General features: G+C 39.0%; 1 protein-coding gene across 1 annotated transcript in view; it reads left to right on the forward strand.

The window, feature by feature from the left end:
• Positions 1 to 27875, forward strand: part of tyw1 (tRNA-yW synthesizing protein 1 homolog (S. cerevisiae)) — a 103872-nt gene that overhangs the window by 37352 nt on the left and 38645 nt on the right. Inside the window, exons 12-14 of the mRNA XM_084717502.1 lie at positions 10068 to 10245; positions 15466 to 15601; positions 25972 to 26082. Of these exons, the coding sequence (XP_084573628.1) occupies positions 10068 to 10245; positions 15466 to 15601; positions 25972 to 26082 (425 nt within the window). The remainder of the gene's footprint in view (positions 1 to 10067; positions 10246 to 15465; positions 15602 to 25971; positions 26083 to 27875) is intronic.

The following is a 27875-nucleotide window of genomic DNA, read 5'->3' on the forward strand; positions in this document are numbered from 1 at the left end:
AATGTTGTCTCCTCTTCACTCACTTTGTTTCTCCGGTCTGGCTACTCCATCAGCTACACTATTGAGCACACATCATGAATATTAATCCTTCTTACAGAACTAAGCGTGGACACAATAGCATATGGCTCCGCTGTGCACGCTCTGCCTCATTACTATCTTCAGTTTACTGCTCATGACCTCCTGAAACCTGATGTGTAATGAAGCACAATGAAGATCAAAATGCTGATGTTCTGTCTGCTGGTTCGTCACACTCTTGCTTTAGTACCTCATCAATCACTTCTCAACCTACACACGCAATTTAATTTCCCCATCTGGCACCTTCAGTTTGTCTTATTTGTCAAACTTCACCGTTTTTTCACAAAAGTTAACAAGATTTAGCTGTGACCTCGCTCAGGGTTCAGCGGAATATGAGCTAAATTTGAATTACAGTATGTAATAGTTTGTAATAGAAGAATTAGCTCTGTATCCACATTTTTTGGCTCTGTTTGTACTACTTGTACTAAAACTATTGGCATTTAGGACTTAATTTGTCTGGCTGCTACCAGCATTGGCTGAGGACAGTTGGTCTGACGCCCAAAGCTCAGTCAAAACAGAATTTAGTGATAATCCTGTGAGTATTCCCTAAGCAGATTTTCTTTGAGAGGTTTGGAAACATGTTGTCAAAACATGGCATTGACACATTTATCAGACGTTTATTAAAGCAAACAAGCACCAGTTGGTAAATTGTTTGTATTCCAGATGGATTTAGAGGTTGTAAACAAGAACTTGAGTGCAGCTGTTTATTTGTATAAATGAATCTATTGATAAGTTTTTCAATTAAGAAGTTAATAAGAAATCTTTTCTTCTTCTCTTCAATACCTGACGCTCCTCACATGTTCCATTAAAATGTATCACATATCCCGATTTTATCTGTGTGTGTTTTAATCTGATTACAGCTGGTATTAATATGTGTACAGTGTCTGCAGAGATCCAATCAGGATCCACTTTGCCAACTCTTGAGCAGCTAGCACTACCTCCAAAAGTTGCTAAAAGTCACCAGACGACGTCAGATGCTTATTAGCATCTTGAGGGCGTAATTATGTGTTCATTAACATAAAGCTTAATGGTTTTGTTGGTTGCAGCAAGAGAAAGATTAGCAGACATATAAAAGGTAGACAGAGAAATCTTTAGCCAAATAACAACAAACTCACTACAGGAACATTGCATAAATAAAAAAGTTTCCAAAAAATCTGTAAATGAGCTATTTGAATATTTACAAGATCCAGCAAACTATTTAATGTTGATGATCTCCACATTTGTTTTCTCATTCTTATTCAAATTAATTCTTTTTTTATATGGTGAGAAAGAGTGAGAGACAAGCTATTTAGATATTTGCAAGCTTTAGGAACATCCTAATCTAGAGAGAAAGAATGAGAAAAGCTCTCTCACACTTTGAAAGTTACAATCCGGAGAAAGTTTCAGATTGAAACTCACTGACCTCCCACTCCTGCAGAAAGCAGCATCACACACCGACTGTCAGCGCACAGTTCTAGAGGAGAGGGACCCCGGTGCTGGTAGTACCTTTTCAGAAGTAAAGTCACTAAGAAGGTCTAAAAAGTCACTAAATCTAGCTACAAAGTCACCAAAGTTCCACTCACGAACTCCTCTGTGACTTTAAACTAAATATGTTTGGATTGTGAGTAAAACAAGACATTTGAGGACGTCATCCTATATTTTGGGAAACACTGATCAACATTTCAAAACAAACAAAGATTAATCGAGAAAATAATCAAGAGATTAATTGATCATGAAAAAATAATTGTAAATTGCAGCCCTAAAAAGTAATGATATTTTCTCTGCTGCATTAAAACATCTCTGACAAGTACTTTCTCAAAAAATGTTACTTTAGTACATGAAACGGAGTAAATATAACTCGTTACCACCTACGTCTGTTAAATTTAGAATGATGGAAATAGAAAAGCAGCAAATCCTCCCAGTTAGCTGCTGTAACATGCAAATGGTGATAGATAATTTATATGATTAATTTACTGTCAATCGACTATCGACTAACAACAATCGACTAACAACAAACAGCATAAATACAGTTCTCTTTCTCAGCAGTGTTGTTTTCTGAGTTCCTTTCACTTGAGCATCAGCTGCAGTGCAGCAATAAGCTCTTGCATTGCCTCAGTCCAAACTACATCCTGTTCATTATTTCACAGGTATGTTGCAAAGTTAATACTTTTTGTGACATGACTGCGGCTGTGCAGCCCGCTGAGACACAGAACGAAATTAGCCTGCAGACCCCTGTCAGCACACACACACACACACCTGAACACCATTCCTGTCAAGCTCAAACTCAGTTTGCCAGCCTGTCTTCTTTCCAGTTCAGCTCATTGTTGATTTCTTTTGTGTTTTTATTGTAACTCATACAAAAGCCTGTACCAAACGCTTTCCTCTGGGATCCACAGTCTACTCCAGCTGGTACTGGTGCCCCGATTCAAAAATATACAGAAATCTTATTATATTTGATAGAGCTGAACGATTTTGAAGAAATATCTAATTGCAATTATTTTGGCTGATATTGCACTTGCGATATAGTTTGTGATATAAGAGGAAAGGATAATTTTTACACCGTTATTCTAATTTTTATTGAAAATAATGATGCATTATTTTTTTCAGGGATCTGCACTAAACAAAGATGTTTTCTGAAGTCTAGAGAATGATGTGTTGGACAGGACACCTCTGCAGCTTCACAGTATTTAATTTAAAATGGTACTGTGACACACATTTCACCTTCCACAAATATTGTGCATCCTGCGATTTAAAAATTGCAGTAGGCCATATTGCTATTTTGATAAAATTTCAATTTGATGTTACTGTAATACATCAAAGTGACAATGATATGTAATCACAGGAAACATGTTGAGCTAAGTTTTTCTCTGCCTGTTTCACATTAATTAGAGTTCAAATTGTTGTCAGATGATTGCCGAATGAGTTGTTGTCTGTTGATTGAGCAATGTGTTAATGAAGTCTGGCAGTCAAGTAGTCCCTGAACTCAAACTCCAGAGTGTGTATTTCCAGAGCAGTGGGCTTTTGTTTTCAGGATAACAGGCTTAACTTTACATTGACACACAACTGACAGTCATGAACAGCTGATCAACTTATAGTTGAGGACTCATTGTCACCTGTCATTGTCAATTTACAATGTTGCACACATCTTGCACTCCTGCAGTGTTCCTGTAGCCTGCCTGAGCTTCCCCAAATCTGGGGAGGAGGGGGTACAGAGGGAAACAACTTTCTTTAACCACAGATTGTATATTAGATAGGATTTCAATCCATTTAATATACAGTCTGAGGCTCCAGCTCTGTATTTGGACTGCTGTAATCACTTTTGCACATGCAAACGCTACATATTGCTCCTTTAACAAATTTCATATACAGTACATCGACATAAAAATATTGTATAGCTGACATGTGTGACTGTGGCAGAGCAGTCAAAGTATTCTTAAGGCCTGGCTTGATCCTGCGACCTGACTGTCAGAGGGCTGCCTCTTTTACCTCAAAGCCACTGCTGATCCCATTATAAAACAGAGAAGCAATTGTACTCATGAAATGACAGAGATGCCAAATGCTAAAAGCTTGTGAGACATATCTTCTTCAAAGGGCTATTTTATAGCTAATATCATTCTCAGAGGAGACATTTATGATGTATTATAATGCATGTCATCATAGAAAATGTAATTTCCTGATGTGATTACAGTAGAACAATAGCACACATAAGCTTGTGATGACAGTAAGCCGCTTCTTAGTTCACTTAGACTAAAAAAAAAAAAAAAACATTTGTCACAAAGGGGATTACAGTTGGGACATTTTGTGCAGAAAATAAAGAAACGCACATTTTTAGACACTTTAGACACACACAGCAGAGCTTTGCTTTTCTAATTAGAATCACACTGGAGCAAAGAGCAAGCCTATATTGTCATTATCATCTGTAATTTTCTTTCCAGTTACACTATAAAATCACATTAGGCAGCAGTCGACTCCATTTCCCAATGTCAGTGATACATTTTATAATGTCTAGCACAATGAACTATCCAGACAATGCCTCTGAAAACCTCTGTGATTAAACAGATTGGTTTCTGCTCTGACTGCCTGAAAGGTCTCATCAAAAGCAGTTTTAAACGTCAGGCCTACATTTATAATAAGAACTTATTAGTCATCCTTTAAACATGAAAAATAGTTTATTGCTCTCTCAGCTGTCATTTAAGTTTTGTTTGTCAGGCCCTTCTCCACCTGTAAAGATTTTAATATGATCTTGAGAACCAAAGCCTGGAATAATCATCTGAATCCTGCCTCATGAGTGTCAGAATCCAGCCCACAGTCCAGTAATAATTTTGTGCTCAAAATGTATAGAGAATTCAGTAGAGTGTTGTGTCAAATTGTTCTTGTTTTTGTTAATTGTTAACTTAAATAAATAACCCCCTGAAATGGTATTTTCTTTAATGTGATTTAATTCTGGTTGACACAGGATGTTTTGGCAGGATGTAACTCTATTAGTGTGAAGAAAATCCTGTGAGATGGTTAACTCATGGTTGAAGAAGTTTCAGGAGCTCTAGTTGATGTATTATGCAGAAGCATTTATTGAAGCTCGATTGAGGAGAATGGAGGAGCAACACAAAGTGAATCATTGTGCAAGTAACACCCCAATTCTGATGTCAGTCTGTTGAAGCGTATTGGTGATGTAAACTATGCTTTTCCTGTGTCGCGTGCAACACCTTCTAATCCTGTTTTATGTCAGACTGTTTGGTCTAAGCCAAAGTTCAAACATCTCTTCCTGCAGCCTCGATCTCTGGAAGATGAAGGCAGTGTTATCAGGACAGCCACACTGGCTGGAGAGACAGAGAGGAGGCAGAGATGGTTGAAATATGCTTTTCAGATTTGTAACTAACTGCAAACTTGACCTGGTCAAATTACCTTTAGTCTAAAAGATGAAAATTCCTGAATGGATAGGGATAGTTTTAAACTATAAAGCAATGCAACATTTGAGAGATTCAAAGTTTCTTGGTTTGAACACAGTTGTTGTACTCAGCTCCAGACCAAAGCAACTGCACTGAGACCCTCTGGAGGACATGGTCTCGGTCTGGTATGTCCAATTTGTTTGTGTTCCAAAGTGATCCGACCAAACTATCAAGTGTATTCTGCGATTTTGAGCTAAAAAGCTTGTCTGGAGGCTGCACATCTTCTTTGCAAAGTGTGATGCAGTTAATTGTTTTCAAGACATTTCCTCAAAATGCATTCAGCATTCTGCCGGTATAGTTTTGCTTGGAATATTGCCCAGATAATTACCATGGTTATGAGCAAATGCCACCTCTGATTTTGCTCAATGTTATGATCCACAGCAACATTTCACACAGAAATATGCACTAGTCTAGAACACAGGACCTTCCTCTTGTGTTTACTTTCTTCGTTCTGCCCTGGACACATCTGACCAATAAGCAGAGTGAACGTTCTCATTTGGTTTGTAGTGATGCATTCAGGTTCACTTGGATTTTTCTCTGGGTGAAAAGAAACCAAACCAGTGCTCCAAGCCTTAAAGATGTGGTGACATGGCCTGTATGCAGAGACGATGTACACTGTATGTACATTGCATATTGTAATTTTAGAACATGTTTTATTGTGAAACTGAAGACAACTTCCAGATTGTGGACAGTAAAGTTTTAATTTTTGTATTCCTAAATGTGGTTTTAGGTGCTTGAATGCACCTTTTCTGAAAACTCTGGTGGCTGGTTGGTTGGGATTTTTTGGCTTGTAGTTTTATTTGTTTGTTCATTTGATCATGCATTTTACATCAGTACTCCAGATATAACACAGTTCATGCTGTTCGGTTGGCACTTACCTCTGAAGGTCCTGCGTGAGTGTGTGTTGTGCTCTAGGCAATAAGGTAACTTTATGTCACTGCATGGTATATTTGCATATCAGTGAGAAGCTAAGTGATGCTCTGACTTTTGCAGCTAAGTCAATGCATGAATTAAATATTTTGTTCGGTGATTCTCTTAGCTCCAACAACACAGGAATTTTAATTTTTAAAATGACTCACTCCAGTCATGCATACTGTACTTTTACGCTGAATCCTTCCATCTAAGCACCTATGTCCTTGTTTAATTTTGCGAAGCGAATGCAGTGAGGAGACACAAAACAAAACCACCGGGAAAGTGTTGAGTGTGTTTCATAACATCATAAGCAAATGAACAAGGAGAATAATTCTGTAAATTGGAGTAGAGCTGCAATGAATTCATATCGATTAACCTGTCAGTTGCTTTCGCGATTAATTAATTAGTTGTTTGGCGCATACAATGTCAGAAAATGGTAAAAAGAAAAATGTTGATCACTGATTCCTAAAGCTCAGGGTGATGTCCCTAAATGTTTACTGTCATAGATGAATAAAGAAATCTGAAATACAATGCCTGAATATGACAAAAACAAAGAAAGACATAAAAATGTTTTATTTGAATTTAGTTTTTGAAACAATAAATTCAAAATGGCTGACTTGGCTCCAAGTACATGTAGATGAAACGTGCCATGTGGTGCTGCTTCATTGAAATATTGGAGGGGCCACTGTTGAACCATTTTGACACACCCATGCCAAAGACATATCAGATATCAGTTTTGGCCACCTCTGGTGTGCTGAATTTCAGCAGTTTTCGAGCATCCCTAGCCTCTCAGCTTCCTGTTTCATTGCAAATAATGCCTTGCTATAGCAACAGCTCTTAATGAAAACTCACAAACTTTAAATTACAGCATCAGCAAGGTCTCAAGGCCTTTCTGACCACATCTGACAAGTCCAAAACATGTCATTTCCTGTTGCCAGTAGGTAGCGCTATGACTATGACTGAATATTGTCAGGTAGATGTGTTCAGGCTGGCACTTTTATCAAACGTAAAGTTTGGGGCAGAATGGACCATTTATGCTCAAGTTACAATAACTTCCTGTTTCAAGGCAAAACATTGAAATTTGAGGCCACACCACGCTGTGCCCCAATTCCCTGACCCAATTCTGTAGGAAGCACCTACAAATCATGCAAAATTAAGTAAAAGTACTATCAGCATGTGTGACATTGTCAGGGATAACACAATAAAGTCCAAGACTTATTTCTATAGTGGTCCTTGATGTTCCATCAAACTGTCTTCGCCACAACAAGATGGCGCCAACCATTCAACATCCGTGGCGGGAGACACACAAACACATCGTATCAAATGACAGCTAAATTAAAAATGGCTGACTTCTCTTCGGTTTAGGGTAAGGCTCCAAGAGACCTTTTTGCAAGTCTTGGCATGTTACATCTGCCTACTGATTTTGGGAGATCTAGGTAAAATGTGCAGCAGGGGCTGCACTATATGAGATGCAAGGAAACCATGTTGCTACACGCACGCCCAAAATCAATGTAAGATGAAGATTTTCAGTGCTTTTGATTTTTTGTTTCGTGGGCTTTCAGGCACATTTAGCCCCTCAAAAATGAAATCCATTTTTGTTCAGGCCCTAAATATTCACATTGAGAAGTTCAAAGTAAATAAAGATTTTGTACATTTAAAAAAAAGGACTCAAAATGACTAGTTTTGAAATAGTTGGTGCTTAATTTAATACTTGGCAACTAATTGTTTGATCAACTAATTGTTACAGCTGTAAACTGGAGGATGATAACTTCTTACCATCTTCTGTGAGTCTTGGTGTCGTAATGCAGGTCAAGCGCTGAGAATATTGAAGGTCTCTGGTAATAGATGTCTTCCCTTGAATCAATTCTGCAGCTTCTAATTCTGTAACCATCATTACACAACTTGTAATGGAGCCCCACGTCCTCACTGATAGATCCACTTCAGAAAGGAGAGCCCCCCCCTACCCCCACTGGGAATTATGTGGGAATAAAATGGAATTTCACATTACTAAGACCATAAGATATATACATTTAATGAGGTTTCTCACACTTGTTTTAACACACACGCACCATCACCCTCAGCTGGTTATGAGCAGAGTTAAGTGGGATTCCTCCTCAGGGACAGTCTGTTGTTTGATGTCTTTGCAGCTGTTGCGAGATGTAATTTGTCCTTGAAAGATGGCACAGTAACAGCTGATTTCTGTGGTTCAACAGCAGAATATGTTGCAGACTAATCAATAATTCATAAACAGTTTTATAAAGCACATGAAGGCAATAGTCCAAAGTTTTATTTGATTAAGATTCACCGCATGTACTCTCAAATTAACTGGCAACTGCTGTAGCTACAGCAATATTGCATTAAATCCCCATGACAGTGTATGAAACTTCTTCCCCTAAAGCTTTTACTGTTTGTTTATTCCCTGTCTCCATCAAATTCTTGCCACGTCATACGACGTTTAATGCTTTATGCTGTGGGCAGAAAGCAGGCTTATATGCTGCTGCATTTATGTCACTTTACTTTATACCCCCTCCAAATCCCAAAAGCAGACTTGATCAAGTCACAGATTATATTTAATGTATCTGCATATGCACTGTCTGCATAGTCTGCATGCATATTCAAATAAAGACTCGTATCATCTCTCCTGTTCTTTTTCAGTATTGTGTCCCAGACGGTTGTGTTCATTAATCTTACTTTGCTTGTCCAATGAATCTAATTTGTGTTAAATTTTATGTAAATTTGGTGTCCTGTAGTCATGATCCAATTGCAGGCTTTTTTCAATTGGGCAATCATAATTTCTGTAACTGTAACTAATTAGGCTTGCTTGGTCACTCTTAAAGGGATAGTTCAGATTATTTAAAGCGGGGTTGTGTGAAGTACTCACAGATAGTGTATTAAATATAGTTGATGGAGGTCAGCACGCCCCCACTGTGCACAGGCAGCTTAGAATTTAAGCAATATACTACTGTGGACAGAGTCAGCAGCAAAATGTATTTTAGCCACTTAAAAGTGCGTCCATCCAAAAAAATCAATATCAGTTTAAGTGTAAATTATATTTAGACTGTTTTCACTGGTTTACTTTGCCATCACCAACCTTTTCAAAGAGGAGACTGCTATTATATAAACCAAATAACTCTCTCCAAAGAAATCAGACTCCTTAAAAAAAAAAAAATGTTTAAACTGATGCCAAGATAGTAAGCCGAGGTTAAGAGAAGAGACTGAAAATGAAAGGTTAAAGAAGACTGCAGTTGTGGCTCCAAATGGGAACCATTATGAGGAGATGTGCAGATCAGGAGGAGAATATTTTCAGCAGCCATGTTGAAAATCAAGTGGACGATGGTGAACTAATCTCAAGACCTAGTGGTTACTTAAGAAGGGCCAGTGTCTACAACACCTGCTAACACCAACTAGTGCCACAGTAAGGTGGTGCTTGAAAGCTTGATATTTTCTGAGGATGGTGAACAGTGTAAAAAGTTTGAGAAACACTGGTGGCAGTGGTCCAGCAACTCCCGTGTCCTGCTCGTCCCTACTTATTTGCTTTTGAGAGATCAATATTATGCTTATAAAGCAACGGTTTCCCGTTAAAAAAGTCACTAATCACTTTAAAGTTCTCCTGCTGGTTCAGGAAAACTAATTTACAGCAACATTTCATGCTTATAGCTTCAGTTAAGTGCTGTGTTTAATGTCTCTTCACTTTCTTTTCAACTGTTACTATAAATAACTTGTTTTCTTTCTTTTATTTAATGATCCTATAGCAGTAGTCAATTAAATTTTATAACAGTCATTCCTCAGGAACTTATGCAGAGCATATTTTTATAGCACCCTGTAGACTTCTGCTCCGCTGAACAGCGGTAGAGTCCAAGACCACCCAGTGGAAAGAGAGGGAGAGAGAGAGATGGACTGGGCTCTCAGCCCGACTCTCAAAGTTTTACTGTTTCTCCTCTTCTCCTCTCCCTATTTTTCAGCAGCACCACACGTCTCTCTTGTGCCTGTTTGGTTTTATGTAATTGCTGAGTTTGACCTCACTTCAAAGTCTGACCTCATGCTGTTATTTCCCACAGTTTTTTATGCTGGAGGATATGAGGCTCCTCCTTTTATTGTACAGAGACATCGATTAAGTCAAAGGTGGAGTCGACTTTAAAACCTCTCTCCCTCCAGGTGTCCCTGGAGTGAAGCCCGAGCGGTACGAGGAGGGCTTGGCGGCCAAGCACTGTGCCCTCTCCCTGGTGGGTGAGCCAATCATGTACCCCGAAATCAACACCTTCATCCGCCTCCTCCACTCCCACCACATCTCCAGTTTCCTGGTCACCAATGCACAGTTCCCACAGGAGATCAGGTAGGGGCAAAACAGACACACACACCTTGTCTGTGTGGGTGTCACTCTTTCTTTCCTGCTACTCTTTCTTTCCTTTCTCTACCCTTTGCAGCCAGTCTGTTTTGGCTTACGTTTCTCTGGTATATTTTTATTCCCTGCCTTCGCAAGCTCTTTACTTTGAAGTCTGTGAGGGTGAATAAGAAAGTAGGCAGTTTGAGTGTGTCTTTGTACTTAGATTATTCCTTAGCAGCAAAGATCAAAAGGTTCAGTCTCCACAATTATGAGTTTTGTGTGTCCCTGAACAATGAGGCTGCAAAGTGTTGGAGTGGAGTTGTTTGTTGTGCTCAAAACACTAAAAATCAGCAATACATACTTTGTCCAATTAAACTTTCAGTGCTTCTAGCAGCATAAACAAAATTCACTTTACTTCAGTTGACCCCTCCTAAGTCCCATCCCTTTTTGCTCTGTGATACAACAGCTGAGCAAGTTTGGTACCCAGCTCTTTTTTTTCCAGGATGGCAAAGTCCTGACCCACCCGACTCTTATTCTGATTTGGTATTACTCATTGCCTTAGTTTTGGTCAGCTGGGTTGGTTAAGTTTAGGCGTGAGGAGTGGGATTGGTTTGGGTTAGGTGAAGAATATCTGGATAAGCCAATCAGAGGACGAGCAGGATGAGTCATGCCTTTGCCATTCTGGGAAAAAAAACACTATAGTGTAAGCAAACATGGCAACCATTCAGTCCAGTGAGAACTACTGGCCTAGAACATAAGTCCAGAATGTTTTCTATCTTCCGGGTTTGCTTCCTGGATATACCCACAACCCACTGAAAATGTTCCCTCCCGGCCTGCCGACTTTACATTCTAATTTTGTCACAGATTTTTAAATCACTTTTCTCGGCTCAAGGACAGTTTTAAAAATATAAAAGCTCCATGGATCAAAAATTCATCATAGAAATAACTGACCTTATTTGCAGTTTGAGGTGTCCTGTCAACAGTTTTGCACACCTCTCTTTTATAATGGTGGCTTATGGGGAAAATGCTTTTTGGGCTGCAGGGGAATTTTTCACTGCCACGTGGCTACGAGGCAAAATTAGGTGAGGAAAAGCTGAGCGGCAGTGCCCCGTCTAGATTTATATATTGCATATAAGCTTAAGTTAGTTAATGTTTGCAAAATGCAAGTTAACAATTGATGTGGATTAGCTAGCTGGTTAAGAAGCATTTGCTGGTGGCCTGGTAGCTCGTTTGGTATAACGTTTGTCCGATGTGTTGAAGCTGTGAGTCCTCTGCAGCAGTCGTGGGTTTAACTACCACCTGTGGCCCTTTGCTGCATGTCATTCTCTCATTCGCTCTCTCCCTTTCCTGTCCTATTTAAGACATGAAAGCCTAAAAAATAAAAATAAAAAACAAGCATTTGCTATGGAGCAAATACAATAGCTACAGAGTTATAGCTAACTAGTTAGCTAGCATTTTGCTAACACTAGGTAATTTAAGATAAAAATATATATTTATGCCATTTTACAGGTCTCCCAGCAACAACCTAGCACATAGCATTTCTAAGTACAGGAAACAGGAAAGGAGGAAATTGACCGAGGTTCCAACAGAGGTGGGATTTACAAAGGGTCAGCTGTAATACAGTGGCGTCAGAATTTCAATGCAGACATGTCTAAACCTTTGCATGTCAAACTGAAACTGTTAAGTTATATATATATTTTTCTGTTATTTGGGTGAACTTGCCCTTTAACCATTATTGCTGAATTTTGAAGCTTGAGTTCTGAAACATGCTTTATGTCTAATGACAACTTGTTGCTAGTTCAACAAAAGCTTTTAATTATACTAAAGTGATTGGAAATATCCCAGTATTTTCCCAGAGAAGTGCCCATCTGTGAGTTTAAGACAGCCCAGTACAAGTTCTCTGAAATCCAAATCCAGCAAATCACAACCACCTACAAGAGTTCAGATCTCCAGTTTCTGCATCCTTGTTTCTTTGACAGAGAAGTTCAGTTCCTAGAGGCACAAACCTTACTGCACCTACATCAACTGTATGAAAAATTCATAAAAGACGATTCCACCTCAGATGGCTTTACATACAACAACAACAACAACAACAACAACACACACACACACACACACACACACACACACACACACACACACCACACACCACACACACACACACACTCACAGAGACCTTTCTTTGCTTTGTATTTTAGATGTGTGGGGGGGTGTGAGCATCAACATGAAAAGTTTTTTGTCTGAGAAGGAAACAGACTGAATTGACCTTTAGAGTGTTATTATTTCCAGCACTATTGCTTCTCTTCAGCGCTCTGTCAACACAACACTGTAGCTGTTTACCTCTCTGACACCCTTTTGTTTTAAAAAAAACAAAGCCTTTTTACATCACACATGCCGTATACAGTGTGAAGAACTTGCCCAAAGTGTTTTCAGGGCGACATTGCCATGGACTGAAAAAACAACATTAGGCAGCATTTTAAAGCAGACAACTATAGTTTTATTAATGATGTGAGCTAACACAAAGGTTACCTTGCACTTTTACCAATTGAGTGTAGAATAATTCTAGTGACTTGTTTATTTTCAGCAGCTACAGACTGAAATTTAGTGTGCTCTTATTTTATTGAGCCCGTTCACATCCACATAAACAAGCACATCATGTCTGATTTTTTTTTTTTACATTTTTGCTGCAGCTACAAAGTGCTTGATCTAGTTATTAAAAAATCATTAGTTATTTAAACAAAATAATAAAATTTGCTTCATACAGAAGAATCGTGTAAATACAATTATTTGGGTTGAATCAGTTTCATACTCGTTGTCCTCATAAATGTAAAGATGTAAAATTTCTAGGAAGTCTACAGATGACAACTGTACAACTGCTCAGTCTGACAAGTGGGTCAGAAATCTACTTGCCCAGTATCAGTTTTTACTTGCCCCTGTACATTTTTTTTAAATTTATTAGCATGCATCAGATAACAAAAAGACTTAAGTTGATTGTCATGTTTAATCAACGTCCGTAAAATGTCAGAAAATAGTGAAAAAATGTCCATTTCGGTTTTTAGAAGTCCAAGGTGATATCTTTAAATGTCTTGTTTTGTTAGTCCAAAACACAGATACTCATTTAGTGGGAAATTAAACCAGGAAACCTCCATATTTGAGAGGCTGAAAACCGCATTTTCTGCCATATTTGCATAAAAAAAAATAGTTTGACGAATAATCAGGTATCAAAATAGGGCATTTTATTTGTCCAATGTAAGTGGGCAATCCGTATGGTTGAGACCTGCTATATTGCCTCTGTGCTCTCAATGGTTGACTTGCAGTCTAAGTAGGGCTCAAATTTGTTTGCACTCTCTCAAATCTTTTATTGTCATTGTTCTTCCATAAAATTCCATTATACAGTTACCAGATTCTCAAACCAACAGAAACTGGAAGCCACATGTAGCTGAAACTGATGGAAATAAACATTTTTGTCAAGTTTTCATGTCCAAATGTTTACCTTTGTTTCTGTCACTCTGTGTGTCTTTTGATCTTAAATCTATAGAAGCCACTCTGTCCAGAGGGTTTGCAGGTTGTCATGAAGACATAAACTCACATAGCCAATATGTCAGCTAACCTGCCTGTCACAAGCTGACTTATCATATACTCATGGAGCAGGTTGAAGGCAAGGACAGCAGCCGTCAGCCATTTTTTTCCTGTCTGCCACCTGATCGAGCAGTTTATTGAATGTCTTCTCCACCCCTGCTTTGACTGGTGGTGGCAACTGTCGGGGAGGATAGAGGTTCGCAATAATAATGATGGTAGTATTAGCTGTCAGCTTTAAAAACAGAGTTTACAAAGTGCTTTGACAGACAAAACAAGAGCAGGATACCCTGGACGCAATATGACAACAGAAATCCAAACAGGGAGGTCAAACAAAAGCTTAACCTAAAATTAAGGGAAAATTACAACACAAAGCAAAAGACGCAAAACATAGCAGAGAGAAGACAGAACAAATAAGAAAACAATAAAAACATGAAAAACTTTCAATATAGAAAAAGAAGTAAAAGGAATATGAAAAATAATAATCTTGTCAGTATAAATAAATAGAAATAAAAAGAATATAAAAGATAAAAAGACTTCACATAAAAGCAAAGCAATAAAAAGTTTTTTTAAGAGGTGATTTAAAAGATGTCACTGAGTCTGTGAGTCTTATCTCCTCAGGCAGGTCGTTCCAAAGTCGACCGGCCCTGATGGAAAAAGTGTGATCACCTTTAGATTTAAGCCTCAACTTTGGAACAGCCAGAGGGGCCCCGCCCCCAAGGATCCAAGGCTGCAAACTGGTTTATATGGGGGCAACATTTCAACTACGTAACTTGAGGCCAGAGCCAGACAGGCTTTAGAAGTTATCTGTAAAATATTAAAAATCAATTCTAAAACGAACAGGGAAGCCAGGATCGGGGTGATGTGATGTTGTCTGTTAAATCCAGTAAGAAGCCTCTCTGCTGCGATCTGAACCAAGTGGAGGTTAGGGTTTGCGAGTTACAGTAGTCTGGAAAAAGTAGAAGTTGAGAGAGCTGACTTTCCTGACTTCCTTTCTTCTTGTTTTGGTTATTTTTCCATCATGACATAATTGCATGTTCTCCTGCTCAGCAAATATTCTTTAATCTTTAATCTGAAGACACATGAAAGGGTGGCACTCTTCTTGTTTCAGTAGTGTGAATCTTTTACACTTTTCTGGTGTCCTCCTCTTCTTACAGGTTTTGTCGGAGTGCAGTTACATCTAAATAAGAAGCACTCCTAGTTTATCCACGGCTTCCTCCTTCTCCACCCCTTCATATTGCCTTTTACCGTTTCACAACAAATTTGTTGCATTTAGCACAACAACAGACAGTGTTTGACTCCATGTTGCTGCATGTATATTGTTGAATCAAGACAGGAAAATGAAAGGTATACTGAGTGGAGCTGAGCGACAGGTCTATATTAAGCCCAAATGTTTTCTGCCTTGTGTCAGACTGAAGGAGAACAACGGCCTGCTTCAGAGAGCTGACAGAAGTGTACTCGTGTTCTTAAGTGTGTGTTAAGGTTTGATGACGGTGTGGCAGACTGAGACTCAAGAAAAGATATGGAACTTATTCTTTTTGTTCACTTTTTTTTTTTAAACCGCTCCCTAGTTTTTGTATTCAGACTCGCTTTCTCTGTCAAACTGGATCATTCTTATCCTTTCTCCTCCTCCATATGTTCTGTAATTTCCAGGAGCCTGGTGCCAGTTACCCAGTTGTATGTCAGTGTGGACGCCAGCACCAAAGACAGTCTGAAGAAGATTGACCGTCCACTGTTCAAGGACTTCTGGCCGCGCTTCCTGGACAGCCTCAGGGCCCTTGGGGAGAAGGTAAGAAACCCACTGAGCCAGTTTGGTCGCCAGCCAGGTTATCAGAGAGGTGAACAGAAGGTTGAATTGTGTTACTGTGAAGTGACGTGCTGCTCAGAAAGAATATGCACGCTCAGTCAAATTTACCTGTATAAATAAGACGAAATATTTACTGTGTGGTATGGATGTGTTCACTTTGTGATTATACACATCCTGCACAAGTTAAGTCAAGGCGGTCCCCATGAAACACTCACAAATGGAAAACAGTACAAGACACAATATGAAACACATATTCAATAATAGGAGTGGGTGTTATAATCCACCCATAACACCCACTCCTATTAATGAAAAGACACAGACAAAAGACAAAATAGTGACAAAACAGACAACCACAAACCATCAGACAGACAAACTAAACAACAAATTAAAAAAGAACAGAAGAAAACAGTTGCAAACTTTACAAGACTAGATGAAGAAAAGGAACAACGATTTATCTTTTAGGTAGCTTATTGCAATCAGAAACATAGAGGCTTTTTCCTAACTTCCCTGGATACGAGGGGACGATAAAAAGAATCAGATCAGAGCTTCTTTGTGAATAACTTGATGCAGAGGAACAGGGAATTGTTTTAGACAAAATTTTAGACAGTACCAGTCAATGCATTTAGAATTGAACTGATGCCAGTGAAACTGGGATCTTACATCTAGAGGGAGTCACCCAAGTGTATCTAACATTATGCAGCTGTGTGTAAAAGGAAAAAGTATAAATCTGCAGTATTTTCTTGTGTAACACTGAGAGGATGGAGATCAGTTTTAGAGCATTCTGGTAAACGGTCAGCGTAATCAATTTTTCATGGTGTGTAAGGGTAAGTAAGTGCAAGAAGTCTCTTGCTAACATTAAATGCAAGACGTGGAATGATACAGAACGCCAAAATTTACTTTTTTAATGTCATGATCAGTATATGGCTCAAAGGGGATTCAGGGTCAATCCACACACCTAGATATTTAATGTTTTTTTCAATTTTATCTGCTGTCTTAACAAATTAAAACTACAGAATTGGATTTGGAGTTGAGGTTCTGCCTCACACCAAGAAACATTTGTAGGTTTTTTTGGGGAGGTTTTTTGTTTGTGAAAAGGAAAATGGGTCTGATTTTTTCATATCAGAAGCAGATTGCAGGGCCTCTCGAATTTGTGATATAGAGGGTTTTGATGTGTGCATGTGTGTACATGTGTATAATCTGCATATCATATAATTTTGGATTACAATCAGAAAAAATAGTGAGAGAAAGAAGAGAAAGAAAATTGCTCATTTAATTTCTTTAGGTTTGCAGGTGGCTTCACAATCATAATTATACATAATGTTTTAACAGAAGGTTTTCATAATAACGTGGGATTTTGCTCACAAAAGTTTTTGCGCACAAAAGCAGCCTGGATTGCAATTTAGTGGTTTATTTTTCATACATTTCTCAGTTTGGTGTGCCAAGGCTTAAATTCTCAGGCGCCATCAAGCCTGCAGAGATCCTAGTTCATGTGCAAAACGTAAATGTGCAGTACTTGTTGCACTCAGTTCTCGTGTCAAGCAGCAGCAGCAGCAGCAGCAGCAGCAGCAGCAGCATTTGATGAGGGTAAAAAAAACAAACTAGGACTTGATATTTACAAAAGAAGAGGAGCTTTTTTGTCACCTCTCTTGTTGTTGAGCACCCTTATCATGATAACTGACAAATTTACACCGTGCCACAGTTTTCATGAACAGGGGGTTTTGCCACTTCTACACTCTGTACAACTACAATAATATCATCATCACCGTAAATAGGAAATCTGAGATGGTTTTAGTGCCTGTGAAGCATTGTGTTCTTCCTGATCAAAATATCTTATTACCTCAAGGTCGATCAAATCTATTTAATTACTTTAGCAGAGTAATTCAACAATATTTTTTGAGGCTGTAATTAAGTGTAGAGCTAATTGTCCCCTGGAAATTCTGACCTGCTTTGTTACTGGTGTTAATTATATTTTATTAATCTTATGGGTGTTTCCTTTTTATTATGATCTCACTGTTGGTGCCCAATCTTCAGAATCAGCATATCTATAAAAAGAAACCATTTATAATGTGTTCGCACCAATGTCACGGTTTGGCCAGTAAACCAGATGCACGGCCATGTTGGAGATACTGAGATGTTAGGATAGAAGTTTAAACCACTGAAATGTTCAGGAAGCTGTTCAGTTACAGCAGAGGGCTTGGGCACCAGGAAAGGGTGCAATATTTTGAGAAACTATAAGGTTAATACGTGGTGAAGATCTGTGCGAGCCGGCACGTGTCTTAAAATGATGACCCATCTATTTCCTACCTCTTTCTCTGCCAATTCTATACACAGCAGAATACCTCAGTGTTGCATAGGTTTTGAAGCTCTAAATCAATGACATGTCTATTGTGAAAGCCAAGGTAGATGATCGACTGATCTTTAAATTTTGAGATTTTTAGGATTTTGAGTCTATTAGTCTACAATTTCTTGGATCCAAATGCTCACCTGTCAAAATAATATAAACAATTAAAACATTCCTCTTCAACCAATTTATGAAAGATGTGAAATGATAAGAAACTAGTTTGTTGTTCTTAGAAGCTTATACAGTATATTTGGTATTTGGGTGACTAAACTGAGCAGCAATAAACAGAAACAGTTGAAAGTTCGGTTGCATTTTTTACGTTCAGTACCTCCAACATGGTCAACCTCAGGATGGATGACATGCTGTGAACCTCGCTATGGTATATTCATTTCAAAGTTACAAAAAATTCTAGAAATATGCTCCAGTATTTATGTTGATCGCATTATTGCTGCGTCTGAACTGCACATTTTAAAGAAACCAAAGGGACATCTTATAGCAGCACATCTGTTTCATCGACTGACAAGCCACATGGCATCCTAGGAGTTTTTCTGCCAATCCTCATGGTTTTCTGTGTCCTTCACTTTACTTAAAACTGAGAGGAAGGAGAGGAATGCATATGCTGCAAGTTTTGACCCCCCACATTTATATTCAGCTGCAGCGCACACTGTTTATCTTGCCAGAGCCCAAATAGAAAAGGCCATTTCCTTGACACCTGAGGATGTGACAGAGTGCTTGGGGTGAAATGTTTGTGACCTTTGAGTGGCATGACATGGGAAAACAAGCCAGAGTTTTCTCCTACCGGCCATAACTGGAAAGCATCATCTTGATATTTTGTGGCTTTGTACTCTCTAAGAGTTTATTTTTTGTCATGGTTTCTTGTTCTCTCAGCTCGCAGAGAAATGCTCAGGGTGCATGCTGGCTTTCTTTGACAGATTGTGTTATAATATGGGCGTTGATAACCAGACGAGGGATGCTGCTCACCTCCACAGTACCTTATTTAAATGCTTGTCAGATGTACCTTTAGCTCTGATAAGAACAAACAATCAGACTCAGATCTGGGGACGCAGAGAATTTATTTTTCTCTGCATCACCAGACGTGGGCGATTGGTGACGGGAAGGCTAATAGAAAAGAAACTTTGTCTAAAGTACACTCCACTTTTTAACAGTTCTGTCTCACCCTGCCATGAAAATGTCCCGAAGCTCCAGAACAACTGAAGATCTTGACAACACAAGTTCATTTCTTACAAAAACTGTGAATAGAAATGCACTGTGGTGGTGATTTTTAACAAAAGTAATCCCTTATCTCCAAACTCGCTGTCAGACTGTTGGAGGAGACAGATTCTTACCTCCTGTGCAGATTCATCTTTTTGTCTTGAATGAATCAAAACAGCTGATGCCTGACTGAGTCCTCTCAGGAAGCGCAGATTGAGATGTGCTCTGTATTTACCAAATTCAAGCAGCAAGAATGCCAATAGATATAGCCACTTCAACCATTTAAAGGACAAATCTGTAATATATGTGCTGTAATAAATCATTAAATGACCATCAGAGATCAAGGAAAAATGCATCATCCAGGCTCCAGCCACGGTATTCACCTTTACAGTGACAGACAGTTCACATTTATAAGCACCTGAGCAACTTATAGTTGTCGCTGTCGTCCGTTATTGTCAAATTCTGGTGTTGTGAGCATCCTGCACTCCTGCAGTGTTCCTGCAGCCTGCCTGAGCTTCCCTGAGTCTAGGGAGGCAGGAAACACCTCGCTTTAACCATGGATCTTACAATAAATAGGATTTCAACCTATTTCGTATACAGTTTATAACTCCAACTCATTATTTGGGTTGCAGTACTCAGTTTCATGTGTGCAGTTGCTACATATTGCTCCTTTAACAATTTTCTAAATTGGTGAGGCTTTTTATTGATTCTTGAAACTTTATAATGGTTTTGCTATCAGAGTCAGTAATGCCACTGCTGCCACCACAAGAATAAAAACAACCAGAGGTGTACTTTCTGTTAAGTGTGTGATCTGTGTCTAGATACCCCTGTAGCAGTTTAATAAGTGTACCCCATAATCTTGTGCACTTTTCATCATTCTTTAGCAGAGTCCATTATCACGGCCTGCATCAGACTGCTTGTGTAAATCGATTCTCCCCGTTAGTGTGTTTCCTAAAAAGCCAATGTGTGTGTGTGTGTGGGGGGGGGGGCGATTCTCGGGTGCACCGGCAGAACGACCTTGAGGGAGATGTGGGCTGTGAAGTCTCTCAGAGGGAGCCTCTATTACACCTATCTGTAATGGGTCGGCTTCCTCTTGTTTAACGCTTTAGCAAACAATGGACAAATTCATTACCGCTCAGTTTGAGGTGTTGGTGACTGCACGGCTTGAAGCAAATCATCAGCGATGGATCATTGCACTCTGATTGCATCTTGATCCCCATTTTCGCCACACGCCAACAAGCAAATATCAATATGAGGTAACTACAGGGGTGAGTGGAACAACAGGAGTGTCTTAGAATCAAATGAATCAAAAGCTTTTCAGTAAATACTGCCTTTGTGAAGTTAAGATGTTAAATTTCTGTCAGCGCTGTGCCAAGTCTGTGGTAGTTTTTAAGGTTGTTACAGTAAAGGATCCAATCATCACCACATTTTATAGACTTTAAACTGTTTGCACACGTCCTCAATCACCCAGGAAGTCTCAAAACAGTAGATGCCCTGCAAATAGAAGCGAAAAAAGTATTACATCGGTTATTAAAATGAGATCACACAGAATAGCATAAATGTGTGTGATTTGGTTATAGAGATAGTTTAGAGATGCAGTATTGGGAATTTTTGCTGTTTTTCTCACTTTCTCAGAGTCAGAATCCAATAAATGCCTTTGGGCAAAACTTTTTTATGCATTCGGTGTAGTCTGAAGTTATATTAAGCAGTGATATTAGACTGACTTGGCTCAATTGCTAAATATTTATGGGATCAAAAAACATAATCATGGTCCCACAGACATCCAGGCATTGAGAGAAACTAAGCAAGTACAATGAGGGGAGGACTTCAGCCTCAGACTTTACAACTAGACTAGTTAGACTAATTACTGTATATTGTAAATATATATGTGTATATATTTGACATCTATAGTGTTTGGCATTCTTCTGACTTTGTCATATTTTCTATCTGACCATTAACAAAAAACCTACATTCAAACAACCGGCAGACATCGAACATATCTAATTTAGGATGCTGGTAGTTCAGGGTACAATAATATCGATTGTTTCCTACCACCTAAGTCACTATGGTTAAGGTAGAAGAGGCAGCATGCCTATAAAAGGCGATGTCATTTATAGGCATGCTGTCTCTTGTACCCTCAAACCTTTGGACTCCGTTTATGACTCTGTCCTTCGTTTTTATTGCTGATGATGGCTACGGTACCCATCATTGCACCCTGTATGAGAAGGTTAGTTGGATCTCTCTCTCTCTCTCTCAGAGAGACGTAACAGGCGCTGCTTTTTATTCATCTACGAAGCCCTCACTGGTAAACTTCCACCTTCTTTTTCATCTCTCCTGGTCGCATCAGTCGGCACTGACCAAACTCCGTCTCCTGCTCTGTGTACCCAAAGTCACCTCAGAGTTTGGAGTTTCGAATTCCATGCTCCCGACACTTGGAATAAGCTGCAGTAAACTTTAAAACTTGACAGTCTTGTTAGTTGCCAACAATGTGGTAATTTAGAAATAATATTTTAAATCATCCCACTGTTTTAAGTGCTGAGATTATATGTTTTTATGTTCTTTGAAATCCTTTATGTACTGTTTTATCACAGTTTTGTTTTAAAGTGTATCCCCTGATTTAATAAAGGTTATATAATCCAGTTTTAGGGCAGATGAGTGACAGGAAAGTCATGCTGGATCACTGGCAAATACTGCACACCGCATCCTCCCTGGAGTATTTGAATACTGTCAGAGAAGCTGTCAAATGTCTAATTATATCAAGGTTTCCAGGCTCAGCATTCTCAGGCGCGAACCAAATCTAAGTCCTACTGTAGTCTGACTTTCTGGATATTCTCTGTGGGTATAAGCCTTCCAGTGGACGCTTATTTCAGCATCTTTTAGCTTCATCTCGGGAAACAACAACCTCTGAGCTAGGTCATTAATGGTATGAAGATGATGTAGGCAATTTTCTGCCAGGGCTCGCCACATGGATTCAAACAAGTTCACCCTGACACTGTTTTGCAGGAGCACCGTCGCTGCATCCTGGGCTTGGCACAGCCCAAGATGATTGTGATCAGTTTAAAGAAATACAAACAGTCAGAGTGTATTTTTTTTCCTCTATAGGAGAATGATAATGTGTGCAGTCAGACCCTTCTCCAGCTCTGACACAGTGCTTTGGAGATAAGTCTGGCAATGCGAGACTAGTCAAACTGAGGATGACACAACTCTGTATTGTGAAAATGTCAGCAACAACAATCGAATGCACAGGTCTCATTCATATACTGTACACAGCTTTTCTCCAGAATCAATTTCTGCCATGAAAATATTACGTATCCTTTAAAGTGTGATGTGTTTGAAGAGGGATAATTTGAATAACAGTTTTGGCCTTTGATCCTTCAGTGGCTCTTCCTACTGTGGTCCTTCTTCTGATGTATTTCACAGCGGCACATGGCGGCGATAAAGCGGAAGTGGTCGCGATAATTTATGGTCATATTTGTGATAGGACATGGTTTGATCCTTGGCATATTCAAGCATGGATGAAATGAAATGGAGAGAACTGGATGTGTATGTTGCATATTTTATTAAACTTTTTTGACTCAAGGGTTTGTTATGCAAATATTAGCTTTGATATACAATATTTAAAGCATTTATAAGTTTTATGAAACAACACAAGCATACACTGTTTATGATTATTCAGCATTATTGATCAATATGATTGCGTTTACCCCAGAGGGTTGTTTGTGTACTCGCAGTGTGACAATATGGTTCGTCTGTGTGCAAGTTGCCAGTTTCTAAAAATAAACCTCTCTCTTTCTGTTCCCACCACCCCGCTGTCGCCCTGTCTCAGCTCCGTATTCCTAAGTCTCCATTTCATGGTGGGCTCTATCTCCATCCCTCCTGAGCGCTTATCCCTCTCTGTTCTCCGTCTGACAGCTCTCCTCCTCTCCTCTCCTCCACCTGGCCTCCCAGACGGTGTGCTGGGGGATTGATAGAGTTGTGCCTCTGTGTCGGATTTGGAATAGAGGCGGCTCACCTCTCTGCTTCCACCGGCCAATTATCTACTTCCCTACTGGGCTGAAAGGACCTAGTGTTAAAGATAACCTTCCAGAGGGAGAGGGGGGCGAGAGAGTGCTCACTCCTTTTCCTATTGTCATTTACTTGTTCCATTTCTCATGTCCTCTGTCCTCACTAGTCCCCGTCTTTCATCTCCCGTGCTTGTCTTTCCTGGTCGCTCTTCCTCTCCATCACATTCTCAATAATCCTCTTTCTCTTGCCGCACAGCAGCAACAATAGCTGAACTGTGAGAGGGCTTTTTTCACTACTTTTATTTACTTTTATTTAGGGAAAGGACATATAAGAGCGGCATCCAGATGAGGTTCTCTCGTCTGACCTCAATCCAAATCTGTCTGTGGGACAAAACGTCCAGAAAAACCTTAAAATTATTTCCACTCACTCTATAATTTCATTTTTTGTATTTAATTTCTATATAATATGTGCAGTTCCTAAAATGTTTTGGTCTGCTTTAATTTTTTTAATTTATAACTTGCTCTGTGCTAGAAAACACTCCCAGACAATAATTCACAGCTTCAATTTTAAAATTTGTTAAAAACCTTCATAATCTAAAGCTTGCAGTACCTGCTGACATAGTCATTGTTATAATAGGTATAACAATGTGCTATTATAGTCATAAACAGTTAATGACATATTTTCCAACACCCAGCAGTGTTTGGTCTGCTGAGCGAACAAAGAGAAGATCAGTGAGCTTGTTCAGAGCTGGAATTAAAGAGTCCTGGGTGATTTGATGAGGAGTGGACAGCTTTGAGAGCGGGAGTTCACACCTGACGTTGCGATCCGTCTCCAGATGCATCCTGAGTGACCGCTTGTGATCAGATCTCGCTTCCCTGCTCTGTATGCAAATAAACACTTGGGCTGCACTCAACTCCTCTATCAGCCCACATTGAGCCCCATATTTTATCTGTGCTTACCGATGCACACTCATACTTTTTTTTTTGACTGTGTGGAAAGCTTTCACATCGCAGATGAGTAACAAAGAAATGAATGACAGAGTCTCAGAGAGTAAAAGTAACTGATGATCTCTGAGAAGTGAGGTCCAAAAACACACCTGCAATTACTACTTGCTACTATAAGGGCCACTGAAGGGAACGAAACAGTGATGTTAGAGATTGTTACTTTAAACCTACTGACATTTGAAGTGCACTGAGAAAATACAGCCGAGGGTTTGTGTAATGTTTGTGTAATGTTTGTGTGTGTGTGGATGCAGCAAAGAAAGCTTGATTTTGAACCGAATCCTATAGTGTAATTTTGAACTATAAAAGCAGCACTTTAGAAGTCTGGTGCACTTTGAAATTTTAGCTTTTTTAAAAAAACATGTTAAATTCAGTGTGATTCTGTTCACATAGCTTGCTTGCCTTACTTGATGGTGCTGGCTGCTTTTTTTTTATTTTGTGCAATTCCTGGTTCCCTTTCAGATGCGTGATGGAACATTTTTGACAGCTGAAGTAAACAAAGTATTGGAAATGTAATTGGAGGAGGTGTTGTATAGTAGATACTGACACTATTCTGTGGAATTCCCTGAGAAAATGCTGGGATTGGCCCTGATCCTCATCCTTCATACAGGCTTGGGAAGTCCTTAACATATGCCATTCTGCTGCAGCACAGCAGTTGTCAGAGCATTAGCAAACATGCAAACCTTCCCCTAACCGCTCTGTTATAATTCAGACAAAGTAGGTGGTTGACAGAACATCTGTGAGTTGCTGTGTTTCCTGTCGAGGACAGATGTTGGCGACAACAAAGTGCCAAGGCCTTTGATTTAAAATAAAAGACAAGCAGGTGAGCGCAGAAGAGTTTGGATTTCAGATAAATGGTCAGCATAACTGTGAGCAAAAATCTCTGAGGCAATAACTAGTGATTTTATACCAGTGTGTACTAAAGAATATTAAAGAATGTTTGTCTTGAACAACACGTACAGCACATGTTCATGTCAAAGAGCTCCAATTGATCTTTTTTTTTTTATTTCCACACAAAACCTTTTTTCGCTCTGTTTGTTGAGTTGTTACAGTTCAGGTTAGAGCTGCAATGATTAATTGATTATTAATCGACTATTTAATTATTTCCCAACTATTTTGATAATCAGTTAATCATTTTGAGTCATTTTTAAATTTAAAAACTCTGATTTCAGCTTCTCAAATGTGATTAATTCTGGTTTCTCTCTCTGACAGTAAACTGAATATCTTTGAGTTGTGAATACAACAAAACATTTGAGGACGTCATCTTTTAGAAACACTGATGAACATTTTTCAACATTTTCTGATATTTTATTGACCAAACATCTAATCGATTAGTCGAGAAAATAATCAACAGATTGATTCTGAAAAGAAGTTAGTTGCAGCTGTGGTTGAGATGATGATTGGAGCACCACATCCAAAACACCAAACACCCAGCTTATGGCAGCGCTCACTGTTGTAACACCTGTCTAAATCTGGTTTATAAAAGTACTCAAGAAACTGTGAATTCAGTTATAAAGATGAAAGAAGGTAGAAGTTTAAATTTTCTCAAAAATATTCTGAAGATGTGTTGCCTCAGAATCTGTCAAGCAAGTTGTTTAGCACCTCATGCATTGTTTTTTTTTTACATTCACACTTGTATGTGAACATTGATCAAAAAATAAAATGTCTTTATAGAATGTGGTTGTTCCAGAGGGGAATATAGAAAAATAGACCTATAATACAACACAATATATTACTACAACAGTATGTTTATAGCCTCACTTTTTCACTCTTTCCTCTGTCTGTCCATGTAGAGACAGAGGACGGTGTACAGACTGACGCTGGTGAAGGCCTGGAACGTGGAGGAGATGCAGGCCTACTCGGAGCTCATTGCTTTGGGCCAGCCGGACTTCGTTGAGGTCAAGGTAGGGTTCAGCACTGTGTGCTTTATATGTGATTGTTTTTTTTTCCTTTCACTTCTCAGTTAATGTCTTATCTTATATCTGTTACTCTTTATCTTTGCACCAGATTCCTTTTTCTTTATTTCTCCGTCGCTGTCTATTTTCCTGTAATTTTTCTACACTAAGCTTTGAAGTGTGTCTGGAGTAAACCTCTCTAATAGCAAAACCTGTCACATTTCTCCTTGTTAATGAGTTTCCTAAAAGCAAATGAGCCAGAAGCGCAAGCTTCCAACAATAAAAACATCTTCTACTGCGTAGACATCATCTGCAGTTCCTTAAATCTACCAAGTTATGATTTGATATAAGGGCAGTAATGTCTCAGAAATACTGGCTGGCTGTATCCCCAACTGAAAGGAAACAAGAAGAATTAAATGACAGTTTAATGGGAAAAATTTGTATTGAATTAGTTCAGCAGACCCAGACATGAATATTTCAAATGAAAGCGAATCACCAGCTTCTTCCTCGCGTGTTTTTCTGGCGCTCCACCAGTTTTCACATCAAGGGAACAGGCTGAACAAACAACCTGATAGTCAAACTCAGAGCTAAACTTTTCTCAAGTTATGTGTCATTTATAATTCTTTGTTTTATCTAAAGTAGAAAGCCACAATGAATCCTATTAAATATCCTGATTACTCTGACAAACGGTGGGCTCGCACCAGCCTCGTTTCATCTGGTTGAACCAAACCCTGAAGCATTTACCGCCTTAGACTCTGAATCTGATCTGAACCAAACGGTTGCTCTCTTGTCCACCTTGAAGGGCTGGTCTCAGATCACTATTGAACTCTGGGGCAGTTCACTTCTGGTGTGAACACCAGTTGAACTAATCACAGAAGGGCACCACTGTATGCGTTGTTTCAACGGTTAAAAAATGTTTTCTCTTCAAGGTACATGTCTCTTATAATATATCATCTTCGCTTTGGTTCATTCCAGGAACCAGACTTTTAGTTGTGAACCCCTAGAGCTAAAATACCTTTTTTTAGTTACTTTTTTATTATTTAAGGACTTCAGGGTCCTTTTTGGCGTGCAAGCAAATTTCTGTTTGTCAAACTGTATGAATTATTGACTTTTACAGTAAATGAATCAACTAAGTTTCTTGGTTCCTTTGTTGGTGAGGGATTTAGTTTGTGAGTTTACCTTTGAGCAGGTTAGATTGTAAGCTACCTTGATGATATAGTTGTTTTTAGACTTGCCAAATAAGTTCAAACCTGTGTAAGGCAGCACATTTCAACACCAAGGCCGTTCAAAGTGCTTTACATAAAACATAAAAAGCATCAAGAGTATCGAGACAAAATGTAAAACAGGAATATAAAGTAATATAAAAAGATGTTTCAACACAATTAAAGGAATTAAATTTGAAATTTAAAAAGTTGCGCTGCAGTTTTAGTTATTATTTAAAAGCCTTAGATTTGGTTCAATGAAAGGCAGAGGTAAACAGAAAAGCCTTCAGCCTTGATTTAAAAGAACTTAGAGTTGCAGCAGATCTGCAGAGTTTCTTCCAGATATGAAACTGAATGTTGCCTCTCCATGTTTAGTTTCGACTTCGGGGACAGGAAGTAGACCTGTTCCAGATGACCTGAGAGGTCTGGATGGTTCATAATGTAGCAGCAGATTGGAAATGTATTTTGGCCCTCAATCATGCAGTGGTTTATAAAGAGACCTGAGAGACCTCTAAAGACAGCGTCATGTAGACCTAAGATGCATGGACGTTTTTCCAACTCCTGCTGAGACATTAAGACCTTTCATTCTTTATATATTCT

Source organism: Lutjanus erythropterus, chromosome 4, assembly GCF_056507025.1.
Source record: "Lutjanus erythropterus isolate fLutEry1 chromosome 4, fLutEry1.hap2, whole genome shotgun sequence".
Lineage (NCBI taxonomy): Eukaryota > Metazoa > Chordata > Actinopteri > Lutjaniformes > Lutjanidae > Lutjanus > Lutjanus erythropterus.